General features: G+C 35.9%; 2 protein-coding genes across 2 annotated transcripts; both read left to right on the plus strand.

Moving 5' to 3' along the window:
* The first annotated feature begins 3068 nt into the window (after nucleotides 1–3068).
* On the plus strand, nucleotides 3069–12003 carry LOC102604815 (uncharacterized membrane protein At1g16860-like). Its single transcript, XM_006342799.2, has 5 exons — nucleotides 3069–3260; nucleotides 3472–4365; nucleotides 10661–10816; nucleotides 11068–11279; nucleotides 11544–12003. The coding sequence occupies exons 2-5, from the start codon at nucleotides 3490–3492 to the stop codon at nucleotides 11734–11736; spliced, it is 1437 nt and encodes a 478-aa protein (XP_006342861.1). The 5' UTR covers nucleotides 3069–3260; nucleotides 3472–3489; the 3' UTR covers nucleotides 11737–12003.
* A 231-nt stretch (nucleotides 12004–12234) lies between these two features.
* Nucleotides 12235–16699, plus strand: LOC102605150 (kelch repeat-containing protein At3g27220-like). Its single transcript, XM_006342800.2, has 7 exons — nucleotides 12235–12727; nucleotides 12812–12925; nucleotides 13023–13138; nucleotides 13769–13939; nucleotides 15103–15208; nucleotides 15763–15969; nucleotides 16449–16699. Exons 1-7 carry the CDS (start codon nucleotides 12368–12370, stop codon nucleotides 16614–16616), a joined length of 1242 nt encoding a protein of 413 aa, XP_006342862.1. The 5' UTR covers nucleotides 12235–12367; the 3' UTR covers nucleotides 16617–16699.
* Nucleotides 16700–18118: the final 1419 nt, after the last annotated feature.

The following is an 18118-nucleotide window of genomic DNA, read 5'->3' on the forward strand; positions in this document are numbered from 1 at the left end:
AAAAAAAAAAACCTATTTCGAGAAAGCCTCTCGATATTGGCTGAACCTGAACTCGCATTATCCGGAGCTTTTCCATGGATTCTCTCTTAATAAACTCTCCCTGTACAACCCTGCATCCTTCTAATAATATTTTAATCACAATCTAATTCCTATTTAACTAAGATTTACTAAAAGAAGGAAGAAAAGGCTGAAATTGAGAATTAAAAAAAAAATAGAAAAAAAAAGAAGAAGCAGAGGAGAAAGAATGGGAGACCAAGAAAATAACTTTGGAGAATAAGAGTAAAATAAAAGTGTTAATATTATATTTTAGTGGGTTAGGTCAAGTGGGCGGGTTATTAAATGGTTTAAATGGATATATGTTTATTTCTTAAAAAAAATTTAAAAAAATTTCACATCAACAAATTTTAATGAAAAAAATAATTAAATAGGTTGAGTGACTTTGTATGCAAAGATCTCATAGTTGAGTGACTTTTGAGTTGAAAATCAAAATTAAGTGACTTTCTGTGAAAAAAGTTGATAGTTGAGTGACCATCAAACATATTAACTCGTATTTGGATAGGTATTTGTATTTAAATTAAAGTATTATATATGTCACGAAAGTATTATCAAGTTAACATGATCTTCTAACTTCAAAATATATTATTTTAAACTATTTCGAGTTCTTTTAAAAACTCACAACAAATGTGAAAATATGTGAATATAAATGAATCATTTAAAATTTATCATTTACAAAATATAAAATTTATATTCAGTAATATGGAATAAACATTTTTATTTTGTCCCTACATTAGATTAAAATTTAATAACTATAAAAAAAATAGTAACATTTTCAAAATTCTTCCCTTTTTAGCATCTGAATTTCTTTCTCATAGATACATATAATCTTAAGTTAGATTCATTAACTTTTAACTAGACACATGTACACATGATTTGTATCCAACATTGTTGCCTATCTAATGGTGTATTTGTTCTGTTAATTAAAACTTGACGTAATTCTTCCAATCTTGATTGAGTCGTTCCTATATTTATATCTATTCTCACTTTGAATGTGGATGGATGAAGAGTCAGTCCCTGCAATGAGAAATTCATGAGTAAAATTATACAAATAAAAGTTGTCTGATTTATTATAATATTGTTAATGTGTAGTACCTTTAACAAGAATCATCCGATTTTGAGAATGGTCCGTCATTAAAGTGTTTGAGAAACAACAAAATCAAAAAATATAAAACCTAATTTGTAAAACTTTTTAAAATTGAATTTAAGAACATTATGAATTTTAACTCAGATACAAAACCAAGATACATGAGAATAATAAAACAATAGAAACAAACCTATATGTAAAATACTGATTTGAACATGCAAACATGTATTGAGAGAATAAAGGAATAAATTAAAGAGGGAGAAGAAGAAGAAAGAAACTGTGCTGCTGGACATGGGGGTGGGGAATGGCCGGCGGCAGATGTGAATAGAAAAAAATTAATTTGTTAATGACCATTAATTAAGCAGTTTAAATTTAAGATAATTATCTAATACCATATTTAAGAGATTTGTGTATCTTATTAAATCTTTTAGTACCTTTAACAAGAATCATCCGATTTTGAGAATGGTCCGTTCTCAGGTTACCCCTTAGTGCGGGTATGGGGCCCTTCGTCAGCAGTGGTTCGTTTAGCAAGCAGTCTTATTGCTTGAAAGCACACACAGCACACAGTAGGAGAGTTCGAGTGCGAAAGCAGTGTACTCATGCCCCTGGGATAAGGTATGCTTTTAGTGCGTTATCTAACTTTAAGAGTAGGAGTAGCAAGCACTTACTTTCTTTAAGACGCTAACTTCCACAGCAGCTAAGAATTATCTCAGGTTTTCCGTTAGTGCGCTCCGGAAAGAAGGAGCAAAGGTGAAAAAGCTCAAGTGATTTTCCCTTAACTACTGTCAGGCCAGGGAAGATAACTGCATACCCTAGGGAATACAACTCCATAAGAGCGAGAAAGTACGGGGATAGAAAGAATCACACGATTCCCTATCGTGATAGAAGCAACAATAGGATAGGAGTGCACATGTTCACAACTGGACTCTTCTCTGACTAGAAGAGCTGCGCCTAAGACTCTGAAGCGAAGGGAGGTGGTCCCGAGCCTTGCCTATATGGCTATATAGCGTCAGCGTTGTTAATATATGATATAAATATTAAAAGTAGTAATATGTATAATTATTTTAAACTAGAGGTAAATATAGTATATATGATAGTAATGTATGTGTGGTTAGGTAGTTTTTTCTAAAATTAATTTGTTTTAATCTAGTATCAAACTAATTACCAATGTTTTGTATACTCATCAGTTTTGATATTTAATCTACCTATATTTGAATATCACTCAAATTAAAACACAAGCTAATAGATTGTATGTGTCTGTTTTTTTGAAATATACATTTTTGTTTGGTTCCAATTTGGTGATGAGCTAGTTCTTTTTGTCACTTTGTTCATGGGCTACTTTCTCTTTCCTTTTCAGTTTTATTTTGTTTTTTTGCAATTATGTCAGGCTACTTTGTGAAGATCATTATTAACGCACTAAGATACAATTTTAATACACGAAAAAAATGAATATGTCACGATATATTCTAATGCTAGATTTTATTGAGATTCACGAATTTAAAGTTTATGATTTTTTATAATTATGTGTGATTTACGGAAGTCACACTTAAATTTAAATGAAAATGTATATTTTTTGTTTATTATTCTTGTGTGCAACAGTAATTTTCACTTGACACAGGGCATTAAGAAATAGAAAATAATAGGAATAACTTTACCAAATTATCTTTATTAAATATAAGTTGAAAAATGAATAATGAGGGTAAAGTGGAGGAAACATTTAATCATAGTTATGAAATTGATGTTAAGAAAATTGCAAGAGACTGCATTGTATTGTAGGTAGAAAAAGAGGTGAGTGATTTTGAATGTGGGCATATGTTTTAATGATTGTGGTAAATTAATTGGTCAGTTGTACATTGATGAATTAATTAGTGTTGACGAGGAGTATTTATTTATATATTATTATAAGTAGAAAAAGAAAAAGGGTAAAAAAGGTGGGGCTGAATTTAGGTGAAAATAGTGTATCCCGTCGGTGTTACGCTCCTTTACTTTAGGTTGTAATCTCATTATTTACTACTGAATTTGCCGACGACGACAAGGAAGGAGATGTTGATGGTGATGGTGATGCTTTCAGTGATGACCGACTAGTACGGACTGCAACTCCTCTTTCTCGCTCACTCAGGTACTTGTTTTCCTCCCCAATCCCAACTTCTTCTTCTTCCTCACCCACCCTTATCTCTATTTCTTACTCCTCCTACCTATTTCATGCTCTCACTTTGAGCTCTTGTATCCTAATCCTTACATTTCAACTCTTTAATTCTCCTTTTTCCTGCATATCACATTGTTATTTGTGCATGACTACTAAATGAATGGAAATTTAAACTCACTGCCAGACTTGGGAAAACGATTTAATGGGTTCTAGATTCCCATCTCACCAGCTCAGCAATGGCCTTTACGTCTCTGGCCGCCCAGAACAGCCCAAAGAAAGAACACCAACAATCACTTCTGCTCCCATGCCTTATACTGGCGGTGACATTAAGAAGTCAGGAGAGCTTGGGAAAATGTTTGATATCCCTGTCGATGGCTCCAAATCCAGGAAATCCGGACCCATAACAAGTGCACCTTCCAGAACTGGACTATATACATCACTTTCAGGACCTATCAATTCTAATGCTGCTGCTAGGACTACCTACTCAACCTCAGGTCCCATATCATCCTCAGGGATGCCTGCTTCAGTTTCTACAAAGAAATCAAATTCTGGCCCACTTAGCAAACATGGTGAGCCTATAAAAAAGTCATCCGGTCCTCAATCTGGAGGAGTGACACCCACTGGCCGCCAAAACTCAGGTCCTCAACCACTACTTCTCCCTGCAACAGGTCTTATTACTTCTGGGCCTCTGAATTCCTCTGGGGCCCCAAGAAAGGTCTCAGGTCCGTTGGATTCAATTGGTTCAGCCAAGATTCATGGCCCTTCTCTTGTTAACAGCCAGGCCGTCACCACTCTCAGTCAAAATGATGTGTATTCCTTCAAGAGGAGCTTCCCTAAACCTATCCTGTGGGCAATGATTTTGTTATTTGTCATGGGTTTTATTGCCGGGGGATTTATTCTTGCAGCTGTGCACAATGCTATTCTGGTGATTGTTGTTGTGGTTCTATTTGGCATTGTTGCTGCATTGTTCGTATGGAACTCTTGCTGGGGTGGAAGTGCTATAGTTGGTTTTATTACCCGCTATCCAGATTCTGAACTAAGAACAGCCAAAAATGGCGATTATGTCAAGGTTTCTGGGGTATGTATTTTCTCATGATATCTTACTTCTTACCATTTAACTTTGCGCAGTTCTGGTGCTTGATTGGGAATTAGAGCCATTGATTATGGGTTCTTTTAATTTTGTTTCTCCTTAAAACTTATAGTATGCCAATTAGAGATGTCCACTTGTCGTATATGTCTATTCTTAGCTTTGATGATAGCTATATAATAATAAACCTAGTTCATATCTTAATTTGTTACATTAGGATCTTGCAATCATTCCAGGTTAGTTTCACTTCACCCCGTGAAAATTTTGCGAGAGGAACAAGATGGTACAAACCGTTGATAGGTATAGGCCACTTCCACTCTATGCATCTTCTGTCGAGTTCGGGGATGCTTTAATGAGTGATTAAGTAAAATTAGTAAAGCTTCTTCTTAGTAGATTGTAACTAATGACACAATAGGTCATTTATGGCATTACAAATCCATCTAGTTTTTATAAATTGATTTTAAAGTTGAATTCTTCTATAAATGATCTCTATCAATCAATAGTATTCGGGGAGAGAAAATAAACATGATGTTTGCATTTTTTTTCCAAAAAAAAACTAATTACTCCCATCTCACTGCATTCGCTTTTCTCCTCTGTGTCGTCGCACACAGAACGGAAGATTGAAAATCTCATCCCACTTACATTTAGAATCACAAAATGCAATTCTTTTGAGTAATTGGAGCCAACTATCACGTTGCACAAAAAAGGAATTGCAATTGCCAACCCTTCTCTCTTTCTTTGGTTTACATACGGATTGAAGCATAGTTGATTGATATTACAAAGTAGACAATGCAGGAAAAATAAACAAAGAATTGCTTTTATGATAATAATTTTCTCTTTTTGGTCTTTGTTTCATGAAATATATTTTCCACTAGACAACAACCTTTTTGTTTATCTTTTATTCAATAAATTTTGTGCTCTGTCAAGTCAATTTTATTTTGCTTCATCAAAAATAAATTCCCCTTCATTGTGAGGGCTTTTTGTCTTTTTTTTCAACCCTCATCAGAATATTCTCAAACTATCCAAAAGATGCATGAACAATGGGGTGTTTTGTCCCTATCGAAAGTCTAAGAAGATATCTCGCTTCTCATCTTAAAATTGTGGGGTAAATGAAATACCATCATTTTATGTAGCCATGGTTTTGTTGCTTTTAACTAAATGAAATGCTGCGATGTTAAGGATAGGTTTCATGGACAAAGTGATGTGCGTGTAAGAAGCGTACGCTTCACACCATAAGGTGCAATGTGATCCAAGCAACTAGCAAGACAGATTTGATTAGTTGAGTGTAACTTCAACAGTTTTTTTTGTTTTAAAAAGAGGAAGAGAGAAAAGACAGGTACATTTGCTAACTGAGTGCTAAGACTCCTTTCCACGATCGCTTAAGGGTTTCTTTGTCGTCATCCTCTTCTTCTTCTCAAGTTTGTAATTACTCATCTTCTACTACTTCTGTTTATCTGTCCTTGATTTACTTTTTCTTTTTTGAGATGGTATCTTGATTTATTATTTTTTTGTTTTTTGGGTTAAATAATGATTCATTCTTCTTCTTGTATGAGTTATTGGATTAATAACGATGTCATTGTTTACTGGATGCTGAAATTAGTAATTTTAAATGTAATCTGATGTCATACTACAATCATGCATTTGAAGAATCCCATTTTTTTTGTAAATTGTGTGCTTCATTCCAAAGAAATGTGCCCCAAAAGTCTTTCATTGTTTTAAACTTTAACTTTTATAGTCTTGCTGTTGTTTACGCCTTCCGCTTCTTAAAATATAGGATTTAATGCATAAAGTGTATATTAGTGGTCTGTTTAAGATTCTAGGTATTTTTGGCCTTTTATATTGTTGTCATATTGGTAGTTAGTAGGTAACAAGGCTATCTTTAAAGCTTGGCTCTAATATTTAGAAGGCTTTAAGAAGTATTTCTTCCACATTGTATTTCCCGTGGTTGCTTGAGATGCGCTTAATTGAAGAATCATGATTTTTAGTGAGTATTTTTATTGCTGGCCACGACTTGTTTGGGGCTCTGAGGTGTAGTTGTTGTAGTTCCCAGTGGTTGTGGTCCTAATTTGGTGACCATGTTTGAATATTTTTATGTTCTTTCTTGTTAGAGTTATTTTGATTAATCTCTTAATTGTGCTATCATTTTGAATTACCTTATTATAGATTTTTCTTTTGGACACTTAAATTTTCTTCCTGGAACTTGTTTTCATATTTATCTTGCAAGATGCAAATCCATTTCTACCACTTACAAATTCCCAGTTTCAATCTGAATGATCTTTAGTGTAATTACGAAGTTTCCAGTAGAAGTCCTCAACTAGTACAGTTACTTAATTTTCTTTTTGATATGGTAACACCATCCACCCAAACCCTCCCTCTTAGGAGTCAATCATGTTCCTTTCCATTTGTGCCCTTGGTGATTTGGAGGTGGTGGGTCCTTTACTCTATGCTATCTCTTCTGCAGTTTAGTTACCTATATGGTGTGCTGCACCCAAATAGATAAGAAAATCTATTGAGAGATAACACTTGATATGCGTTCTTCAAAAGGCAACTTCACCCTATTCACCTTCCCAAATGCTTTTTCTTCATATTCAAATCAATGTGGTTGTTACTCTGGTGCAACTAGATTTGGCCATTTCCTTCCTTTTTGAGGGACATGATGGCTGCAATAGCGTGGCCTGTTGAAGTTAGGAGAACTACAACTTGGAGAGTATAGATGGGCTTTGTTGGTATATGAGAAGTAGCACATGACTGCCGCGTGATGGTGTTAGCAACACTTTCGGTAGTTATTTTCTTTTCCTCTTCTGGAAAGAGTTTATTTGGTATTTGCATATGGGTTGCTCACGGGCAGCAGCTGTTATTTTAGTGGCTGATATAATGTATGCTATGGTAATTGTGCACTATGGAAGAGTCTCAAGTGGTGAGGGTTATTAGTGAGGACATGGGTGAAAGCTGGTGAGTGTTGCAATCAGGTGGTATGCTGCTCGGATCATGGTGTTGGAGTTGGTTTTCTTTGTGGGTAATTTATGTGGCACATGCTAGTTAAATTGTTGAATGGCTTTTGGTCTCTAGGATTATTGAGTTGTTCTGGCCTTTTCATGAATCCAAAATATCAGGAAGAGTTACGGGAATCTAAATCGTAGGTATCAATTAAAATAAGCATCACTTATCTCTGGAATATCGTTAAATGCAAAGGATCGACTTTATGTTACAGTTGATGGATTGCTTAATGTTGGCACTAGTGTAACCGTTGAACCAATTGTTTTCCTTTCTAACTGTTAAAGAATGACAAAAAGTCTAACATTGGTGGTTAATGAGATGGGTGGACTCCTTATAAGGCTTGGGCAATCATCCTCCCTTTGAGCTAGCTCTTGGGGTGTGAGTTAGGCCTAAGATTTAATTTAACATGATATCAGAGCAGGGCCCGTCTCACCCGATGTTGGGGCCCCCAAAATCAAAATTGCCCACACACCAGATGCTAAGCACTGAGCGTGAGGTGGGGTGTTAAAGAATGACAAAAGTCCCACATTGGTGGTTAATGAGATAGGTGAACCCCTTATAAGGCTTTGGCAATCCTCCTCCCTTTGAGCTAGCTTTTGGGGTGTGAGTTAGGCCTAAGATTTAATTTAACATGATATCAGAGCAGGGCCCGTCTCACCCGATGTTGGGGCCCCCAAAATCAAAATTGCCCACACACCAGATGCTAAGCACTGAGCGTGAGGTGGGGTGTTAAAGAATGACAAAAGTCCAACATTGGTGGTTAATGAGATAGGTGAACTCCTTATAAGGCTTGGGCAATCCTCCTCCCTTTGAGCTAGCTCTTGGGGTGTGAGTTAGGCCTAAGATTTAATTTAACATGATATCAGAGCAGGGCCCGTCTCACCCGATGTTGGGGCCCCCAAAATCAAAATTGCCCACACACCAGATGCTAAGCACTGAGCGTGAGGTGGGGTGTTAAAGAATGACAAAAGTCCAACATTGGTGGTTAATGAGATAGGTGAACCCCTTATAAGGCTTTGGCAATCCTCCTCCCTTTGAGCTAGCTTTTGGGGTGTGAGTTAGGCCTAGGACCCAATTTAACATGGTATCAGAGCACATGGTTCAATGATCCAATGGAACGAGGTTGAAGACAGGGTCAACACGGTTTCAAATCAATTTGCAACAAATTTGATGATAATGAAGATTTTTGTCTAGCTACCTGTGGAGAAGAGATTTAAACCATATTTTCAACATTCATGTTGCTGCATCTTTGAAAATAAAGATAAAATATTTTAAAACCATTTTTAACCCTTATATTTTAAATTTTATTTTTAACCATGACAACCAGCAGTAATGAAGACTGTGAAGAACGAAGATTATCATGCATGTGAAGAAGGTGGATCGAGTTTTGTCAAGAAAAATCCAGCCAAAAGGGGAGATTTGTTAGGGTTTTGCCCTGATTTTCTTTTCTTATTTGAACTTTATTTTTTTCCTTAAAGAAAAGTCAAAGTATTACCATAAATGCTTGAACTTTTTTTGAAAGGAAAATATAATTTTCTTTCATATTTGGTTTATTATTACTTTAGAGGAAAAATTTGGAGATCTATAAATTGAAGATCCCTATTCTCATAGCATAACACAATAGAATCCACAATGTAGTCGTTTAGAGAGTTTTGTTTATGGGGAGATTTTTTCTCTCAACAGTTTTAATATTTTCTTTTTATTAGTTTTTAATTAGGTAGGTCAATTGGCCCTATCATATTATAATATTATGTCTTTTAGTATAGTTTTATTTGTCATCTAATTTATCGTCATATGATTTGCAAATTATAAGCTTCCGCATGACTCCCTAATCGCTTTCGATCCTAACAATTTGTTGATGGCCTCCACGCCAAAAATAAGGTTGATGCAGTGTCATTGCATTAACATTGGGAAAAAGAGAGTCCAGTCTGGTGATGAAGATAAGTCAAGCAACTTTTGGGGTGTGAGTGCCTCCTAAGACCTAATTTAACATGGTATTAGAGCAAGGCCCATCTCACCTGATGTTGGGGGCCCCAAAATCAAAAATTGCCCACGCACTAGATGCTAAGCACTGGGCGTGAGGTGAGGTGTTAAAGAATGACAAAAAGTCCTTCATTGGTGGTTAATGATGGTTAATGAGATGAGTGGACTCCTTATAAGGTTTGGGCAATCCTCCTCCCTTTGAGCTAGCTTTTGGGGTGTGAGTTATTTCTAAGACCTAATTTAACACTAACAATTCATTTGATGCTGCAAAGTTTGAAATAGGAAGATATAGCATTAAGGACCTATTTCCTTTTTTGTGGGTGACTTTGTATTCAACCATTTGTTGTTATATGAAAGTTTGATGTATTATTGTTGATGCTCAAGCTCTCATTTGCATGAAAAAAATCTAATCAGAAAACAGCATGGCAGTGTGCACCCTTCTCACTCATGCGTGCTATTTGTAAGCAAATGGACAGAATATCATCCTTGGGATCTGGTGTGTGGTGTCGAAGTTTAGTGTAGTTGCACCATTATTGTATCCATAACCAGAACTAGCTTTTTTCAGCAGCTTTGCTTCATTAGCTTCTTGTTAACAGGACTAGTTTGTAGCCTGCATCTACCTGGAATACAAGCTTTGCCAGCTAACCCCCATCTAAGCTTCCCTTGTTGCCTTTTTTTTTTTTTTCAGTCCATCACTTTTTGCATCAAAATCTAAAGCCTTTTGCACCAAGTAATTTGTTATAAGTGAAAAGATATGGCACCTGAGCCTAACTTAAACCCAAAAGTTAGCTTATGAGGGGAAGATTGCCCAAGTCCATATAATCAGACCACCAGTCCATTCCCCAACCAATGTGGGACTCTAACCCACTCTAACAATAAGTAGCAGGTATTCTCCAAGTATCCGTCACCCCTCATCAGACAAGTCATAGTCATTCTTAAGTTGTCATAATTGTATTTCAACTTTCAAGTGTGTGCCTTTCTAATCTTCTATATCTATCAACCTAGTAGATAATTGATTTTGGTTCCATCATTTCTTATCAGCTCTGCAATGGCCTGTTCTGTGATCGACTATAATTCTTGAACAAATTTTTGGAATAGGTGAAACTCTTATATTATGTGAAGTTGCTAGTTTAGAACCGCGGGCTATTGGTTGTCTCTTTATGGAATAAAACTATTATTGCTATTTAGTCCAAAGTTATATTTTAACATATGAACATTGAGATTCTTCTGTTCAACACTTACTTTTCCTGTTGTTGATTGACATCTGTCCGAACTATAATTATCTTAACACTCTATTTTCGTTAAGGTGGTGACTTGTGGAAATGTGCCTCTTGAGTCATCCTTCCAAAAAGTTCCTAGGTGTGTCTATACTTCTACAAGTTTATACGAGTATCGAGGATGGGATTCAAAAGCTGCAAATCCTACTCACCGGCGTTTTACATGGGGCCTCAGGTCTTCAGAGGTGAGTTGCTAGACAGATACCCTAATCTTGTTATCCTGTTTAGGTTCCTCAAAGACCTGTAATTGTTACATATTGAAAGGGATGATCTGCTGGATCCTAATCCAAAGTTGAAGCTTCTCATGATGATGCTGGATTCAGTCTTAGGACCTTGGGTTAAAGATATCTCATTGTTTGGATGATGTATGAAATTTTTAAATATTTTTGAGATTTTACTTTGCTGACTTGAACTCATTGTCTGTACTGTTTTGCAGAGGCATGTGGTCGACTTTTATATCTCTGATTTTCAGTCAGGGTTAAGAGCATTGGTTAAGACTGGCTATGGTGCAAAGGTGACTCCTTATGTAGACGAGTCAGTAGTTATTGATGTGGATCCATTGAATAGTGAGTTATCTCCAGAATTTATCAGGTGGTTGAGAGAAAGAAGCCTTTCAAGTGATGATCGTATAATGCGACTGAAGGAAGGGTAGGATTTCCCCCCTCTCATTCTCTGCTTGTTCTTACTAGTGCACTGCCAGTACATCATATAGGATTTAAGAATATTTTACTAAAGTTTGATGCCACTGTAGCTTGCTGACCTAAACTATTTCTTTACGTTCTGGCAACAGTTGCAGAAGAGTTACCTAAATGTCTTAGTACCATTTGCTGAATTTTGTATGCTGTATCCTGCAAATGTCTGACTAGGTGGTTGGAGATGCTAATTAAGATGTGTATTTGGTCTTTCTGATAGGTATATAAAAGAAGGAAGCACAGTGAGTGTGATTGGAGTGGTTCAGAGGAATGAGAACGTTCTTATGATTGTCCCACCTCCTGAGCCATTTACAACAGGGTGCCAGTGGCTGAAATGCATATTTCCTGCTAGCCTTGAGGGCATTGTGTTAAGATGTGAAGATGCGTCAAAAGTTGATGCTATACCAGTATGATAGGTTATGTTCAGCATACTTAAGATGGTATGTGATGTTAGGTTAAGAATGTTTATTGTGGAGAGGTATCTGAAAATAGTTTGTGTTTCATTTCCTGTATAGTAGTTAGGTTACTATGTGTTGTTTAAACTTTATATGACATGTTGTAATAGAGAGAATGGTTAGATGAAATGTTTGGGCTGTTGTGAGTATACTTGTATTTCTAATATGCAATCCATGTACGGAAATGACAAGACGAAAAGTGTCAATTATCTTTTAGTTTGGCTATTTCTCTTTTTGTGGTGAAAAACGATACCTTTTGCATAGGGTCAATAGGAACTTTTGCTTCATTTTGACAAAAGCCTAACCACACAAGCGAAGATGGATTTAAGTTACTCATCATATAATTATGATTTATGTTCTACCAAATTATTGTAGACTAGATATTTTGAATTTCTTTTGTTAAAAGAATTACATATGACTAAAATAATGTACCACAAAAGTGAAAAAAATTACTCATTGTACCAATACTAGTTTTAGTAAGTAAAAATTTCATACTCCTTATTTGGTAGCAACCATAGAATTGAAATTCGAGTGGCAATTGGAGGAGTAAAATAAAGTAGAGATTGCAGCGACAGATCTGGAGAATGAGATGAGAATAGGGAAAGGCACTAGTAGCAGCACCACCAAGTTGGTCTTTCTTTGTGTGTCTCTCTTGGGAACCTTTCTCCTTGTAGATCTGCTCTGGGCTTCATCTTCTTCCTCGTCCTCCTTCAATTGGCCACTCCCACCATCCAATCTTCTCTTCTTTCCTAATAACACGCTACCGCTAACTAACAAAAAAGGAGATGCCGCTCCACAGAGGATTTTATCAGCTACCTTTGCCGATTTGCCTGCCCCACTATTGAACTGGGAGAAGATGGCAACATCACCTGTGCCTCGTCTTGATGGCGCTGCTCTACAGATCAACGACCTTCTTTTCGTCTTTGCTGGTTATGGAACCATTGATCATGTCAGTTATTCCTTTCTCCATCCCTCTTTTTTTTTTTCCTCTTTCATATCAGGCAACGCCCTTTGATTTTTATTTTTCTATCAGGTTCACTCGCATGTCGATATTTACAATTTCACCGCCAACTCATGGGGAGGAACATTTGATATGCCCAAAGAAATGGCTCATTCACACTTGGGTATGGTAACGGATGGGAGATACATTTATGTTGTTACTGGACAAACACAATAAGGACCAAAACCAAAAAGCTTAAGCAATGGCTCATTCACACTTGGGTATGGTAACTGATGGGAGATACATTTATGTTGTTACTGGACAGTACGGTCCCCAGTGCCGGGGTCCTACTGCCCGCAATTTTGTTCTTGACACCAAAACCAAGCAATGGCAGGACTTGCCTCCTTTACCAGTCCCAAGGTACCACTTGTATAATTACTTCTGCTAATGGATGCTTCATTGTTTTTTTCTACTTATCCCAACCGGTAAATATTATCTTCTCTACCAACTTGTTTGTTGTCTGGAAGAATCATCAAACTGGGAACCTAGATTTTGGTTTTAAGTTTTAAAATCAGGAAATTGATTTTCAGATGACTTGTATCTATTGCATGACTGGTGCCATTGCTACTTTAAACCATTTCTTTTGGAACACTTGGTACTAATTGCCGTTACTATGCTAAATTCTGTATGAATGTAAGATTATAACTACCTCAGATGGTTGTTCAGAAAATTGCTCGTATGTAAGAGAGGCCTGGTTCAGAAACTACCGTTTGCCTACATTATATTTGATTTCTGTAAACAGCTATTCTTCTTATTACCACTACTTTTGCTTGACAATGCACAGAGGAAAGAAACTATTGCCTGGCTCCTCAAAGTCCTTATTTTTATAGATCTTTCCAAAGCTTCATGTTAAGTTTGAATTCTAAGTCACGGTGGAGTTTCTGCTACTTCTAGAAGGCGAAGTGACTGAACATACTAGATAGGACTACTGTAATATGTTTAAGTTTTATGTAAAATTGTAATATCCTTGTTAATGAGCTTGATTCTCAGGTATGCGCCTGCAACACAGCTCTGGAGAGGCAGGCTTCATGTAATGGGTGGGAGCAAAGAGAATCGGCATACCCCAGGATTAGAGCATTGGAGTATTGCTGTTAAAGATGGCAAAGCTTTAGAAACGGAGTGGCGGACTGAGATACCTATTCCTCGTGGTGGACCTCACAGGTATTTGGCCGATTTCATGCAAATATTATCTTAAGCATAATATAATATATGCAGTCGATTACACAAGGCCACCCTCAGAAGGAAAAGGAGGGAAAGGGAAATCTTGATGGGCAGTGTGAAGGGTTCTTCTTAGAGAGAATGAATGCTACACCTGAAAACAACAATACTTTGGATAATACAATTTTTCAGCATAGAGCAGCTAATGAATAGTAACTGGGTTCTAGGAGCTCTAAATCCATAATGAGAATGAGTTTTTCCTACTATACTAATCTTTGTAAGGTGATGAGAACTTTGGCAGTTTAGTGATAGTTGCTCTGCTTAGTTGGTTTGAAATTCACAAGAGTGCAGTTACTTGTGGGATAACATGGGATAAGGAGGGAAGTTAAATGCCACATTTTCTTTTCTATTGAGGGAGATATTGTGCCCATTGTGATGTTGATAGTTTGTGTTGTTTTTGTTCTCCAGCTTATCCTTTCAGTTTTAACTAAATGATGCTTCTTTATTGGAATTGGTATAAACTAGTCTGGTATTCTGGAGAACTCTTTCGTGTATCTAGCTGTTCTTGTCTGTTTTTTTTTTTTTGATGAAATAAGAAGGATATCATTAGCAAAAAGCATCAAGAAGATGCGAGCATTACAAAGAGATTATCAGCTCCCAGGAAGGCAAAAAGGCTATCACAACTATCAACATACATCTATGGAGCTAATAAATTCTAGGAAAGATTCAACAGTAATTACAGAGGAGTGGTTTACCCAACTAAAAAGACTAATCAAACAACTAGCCTTAAGAGAGGAAATGGGAGTGGGATGCCATCAAAACATCTTTTGTTCCTTTCTATCCATAAACACCACAAAATACAAGCGGGAACCAAAGACCAGATTTTTTTGATGGACTTCCCTACTTTCCAGGAACTCCAACACACAAAAGCCTCTCTCAAAGTAAACCAACCTGTTCTTGTCTGGTTTTTGTTAGATGTTTGTGAGATACCCTTTTTGTGCTTTGAGCAGGAATAGATGTCTGCGAATCGTTAAGGCAGAGGAGGGGAATAGAGGAATAGAGGAGAAAAATATCTGTGCTGGGGTCTGTTAGAAGAGGAACAGGAATAGGATTTTTATTTCTCATGTGGAGATAAGTAACTGGATCTTGCTTGAACTTTCATGCAGGGCCTGTGTTGTGTTTGATGACCGACTTTATGTCCTTGGTGGTCAAGAGGGTGATTTTATGGCTAAACCTGGATCACCTATTTTCAAATGCTCACGTAGAAATGAGGTAATTGAACTGTGACTTGGCTGTTTTGTATAAGTTGAGAAAATTTCATTAATAAAGTACCAAGGATGTACTATAAAAATACAAACAAGGGAATGTGACATTGCTGTTCCAGTTATATACCCAAAATCTCCTAAAAATCAAAATAGTGAGACTAATTTTATATCATGGTACTCGTGCACCAAAACTATAAGTTCTGTAGGCATCTTATATTTATAAAAGAAGAATAATTTTTCTTGACCTTCAAAGTATCTCTTGTTCCTCTTCAACCAATCTGTAAGTCGTATATTGGTTATTGAATTTTAAAACGTTGTGTTCCAATTAAGCTTTGGACATTAATAACTCCTTTTATGGGATTTGATTTTATTGTATGTGAAAAAAATTGGCCAGCATGTTTTTTTCTCATTTTGGGTGTCAACAGATAGTACCGTTAGATGAAATTTGCCAAATGGAAGGTCATTTTTGCTTTTTTGGCATACTTTTACTTAAAGAAAGAAGACATTATTTGACTTTAATGTCGTTTTGGCTTAATATGACTATGGAGCCTGACTTTACAGGTTGTATATGATGATGTTTACATGTTAGATGATGATATGACATGGAAAGTGTTGCCTCCCATGCCAAAGCCAGATTCCCATATAGAGTTTGCGTGGGCTATTGTCAACAGGTCTCTTGTGATTGTTGGAGGAACTACTGAGAAGCACCCAAATACCAAAAAGATGACCCTCGTAGGAGAAATACTCCAATTTCAATTCGATACACAGGTATTGTTTCTAATCTTCAACAACCTAATGGTGTTCACTTTGTCTTAGATTTAGTGCTGACTTGTAGCCTGGCGCTTTCATTAGTTTTTAGCTTAGTAGACACATCAAACTGCGTGATTTGCTTAGGCTTATCCGTTCAATTTGAATTTATGTTCACTCTTTACAAAAGGTACACAAAGGATCTAGAATGTCTTATTAGGATCTTGTTGCTACCTACCCCACCAGTCTATTGGAGGGCATCTGTTCAAAATGTGGTGTAGCAGTTAAAAATCATACTTTAGCCCTTTCTTTCCTCAGGATAGACTTGTAGCTCATCAAAGATATGCCTGAATGTGGCTTCCAATTCCACATTTCTTTCTCACATAGAATCCACTTTATAATTGTGTCAGGTCAGAAGTGGAGGTAATTTAAGATAGTTCTTACGAGCTTGTTTTTGTCTTGTTGGTTCTTTACTACCTGCTGGTTTTGATCCAATGCAGACATGGAAAGTTTTAGGCAAACTTCCTTACCGTGTTAAAACAACTCTTGTTGGATTCTGGAACGGATGGTTGTACTTCACATCAGGACAAAGAGACAAAGGACCAGATGATCCATCACCAAGGAAGGTCATTGGAGAGATGTGGAGAACTAAACTAAAGTTGTTGTGAGCTCATAGTTTTACCTAAAATTCTGCCAAATATAGAAATGTTATAGTGTAAATTAATGCAAGTTTTGTTTGTTTGTTTGATTGTTTGTTATTCTTCTCTTTTTTCTTTGTTTCCATGCAATTTATTTTGGTCCAGCCTCATTTAGGGAACAAATTACCTAGTGGAGAGTGTGCTTTTAGATTCAATTTTAGGGTTGCAAGTAACTGAAGAAATGCTTTACGCTTCAATTCATTTTTCCCCCTTCCGACATTGATAGTATATTTTTAAAATAATAATTAATTATCCCTTTTTACTTGTTATTCGTCTGTTTAATTTTTGAAACTTGAAAGTGACTTGGCAAAGAAATAAGAGTCGCAAGGAGATGTTTATCAAGTACAGATATATAGTTTACACTTGAACTGATTTCTAAGTTGACAATTCAAAATACATGAATATGAATATGGAGATGCCTAATTTACGAGCATTAAGCAATTAAATTTATAGTTTTACTTTCTCGAATTCACTTCAGTCTTGTTTCTAAATTAGGCTTTGTAAATTTTTCTAACTAGACCACATTTCAATTCATTGTAATTGAAGGACCGTCTTGCAACTCCCAAAATTAAACTTCTTTTTACCTTCTTTCTTACTATTCTAAGAATATTTGTTACTATAAGAAAATGCTCCAAGTAGGGGTGTTCACGGGTTGGTTTGGATCGGTTATTGGTCAAAATCAAAATCAAACCAACTTAATCGGTTTTAAAATTATCAAAACCAAACCAAACCAAATATAATATACATTTATCGGTTTGGTGATTATCGGTTTCGGTTTGGTTTGATTCGGTTATTAACCATACACAAAAATAAAAGAAACAATTCATTTAAAATGTGAAAAAAGTGACAACAATCCATTCAAAACGAAAAATAGTTAGAATGACTTAAATTACTAAACTTTCAATCACTAAATTTACTATCAATAAAGCTTTAAAATTCACTATATTGGCCTAGAAGGAAGAGACAATAACATTTTCAGTCCCACAAAAAAATTGACATACACACTCATATACATGAAATCAATAAGATAAATGTTTCATCTTGGGCATTTTTGCTTTCAATAAGTAAATTATAAAGAAATTTTAATGAAAATATGTATAAGATCTTTAAAATTGTTTATAAAAATAATATATTAAGTATGTATATTAATAAAATATATGTATATAATTCATCGGTTCGGTTCGGTTATTTCTTCGGTTTTTTCCGAATAAAATCATAATCAAATCAAATACTATCGGTTTTCAAAAATCTAAAACCAAACCAAACCAAACCAAACCCAAATAAAATTGGTTTTATTTTATCGGTTTGGTTTGGTTTTTCGGTTTGGATCGGTTTTTATCCAAACCGTGAACACCCCTAGCTCCAAGTTATGATATTTCAATCAAGGAAAAGATAATTAACAAATATAGGAAGACATAGAGGAATGGCTTCGTATCCTTAGTCCTAGGTAAGGTGGGATTCTTGGTCTTAAA

Source organism: Solanum tuberosum, unplaced genomic scaffold (assembly GCF_000226075.1).
Source record: "Solanum tuberosum cultivar DM 1-3 516 R44 unplaced genomic scaffold, SolTub_3.0 scf00040, whole genome shotgun sequence".
Classification (NCBI taxonomy): domain Eukaryota; kingdom Viridiplantae; phylum Streptophyta; class Magnoliopsida; order Solanales; family Solanaceae; genus Solanum; species Solanum tuberosum.

Coding starts and splice junctions, on each gene's coding strand:
- LOC102605150 (XM_006342800.2), top strand. CDS start 12,368: ATGAGAATAGGGAAAGGCACTAGTAGCAGCACCACCAAGTTGGTCTTT. Junction 12,926..13,022: donor TGGTAACGGATGGGAGATAC/ATTTATGTTGTT, acceptor GATGGGAGATAC/ATTTATGTTGTTACTGGACA. Junction 15,970..16,448: donor AATTTCAATTCGATACACAG/GTATTGTTTCTA, acceptor GATCCAATGCAG/ACATGGAAAGTTTTAGGCAA.
- LOC102604815 (XM_006342799.2), top strand. CDS start 3,490: ATGGGTTCTAGATTCCCATCTCACCAGCTCAGCAATGGCCTTTACGTC. Junction 4,366..10,660: donor ATTATGTCAAGGTTTCTGGG/GTATGTATTTTC, acceptor ATTTTCGTTAAG/GTGGTGACTTGTGGAAATGT. Junction 11,280..11,543: donor ATAATGCGACTGAAGGAAGG/GTAGGATTTCCC, acceptor TCTTTCTGATAG/GTATATAAAAGAAGGAAGCA.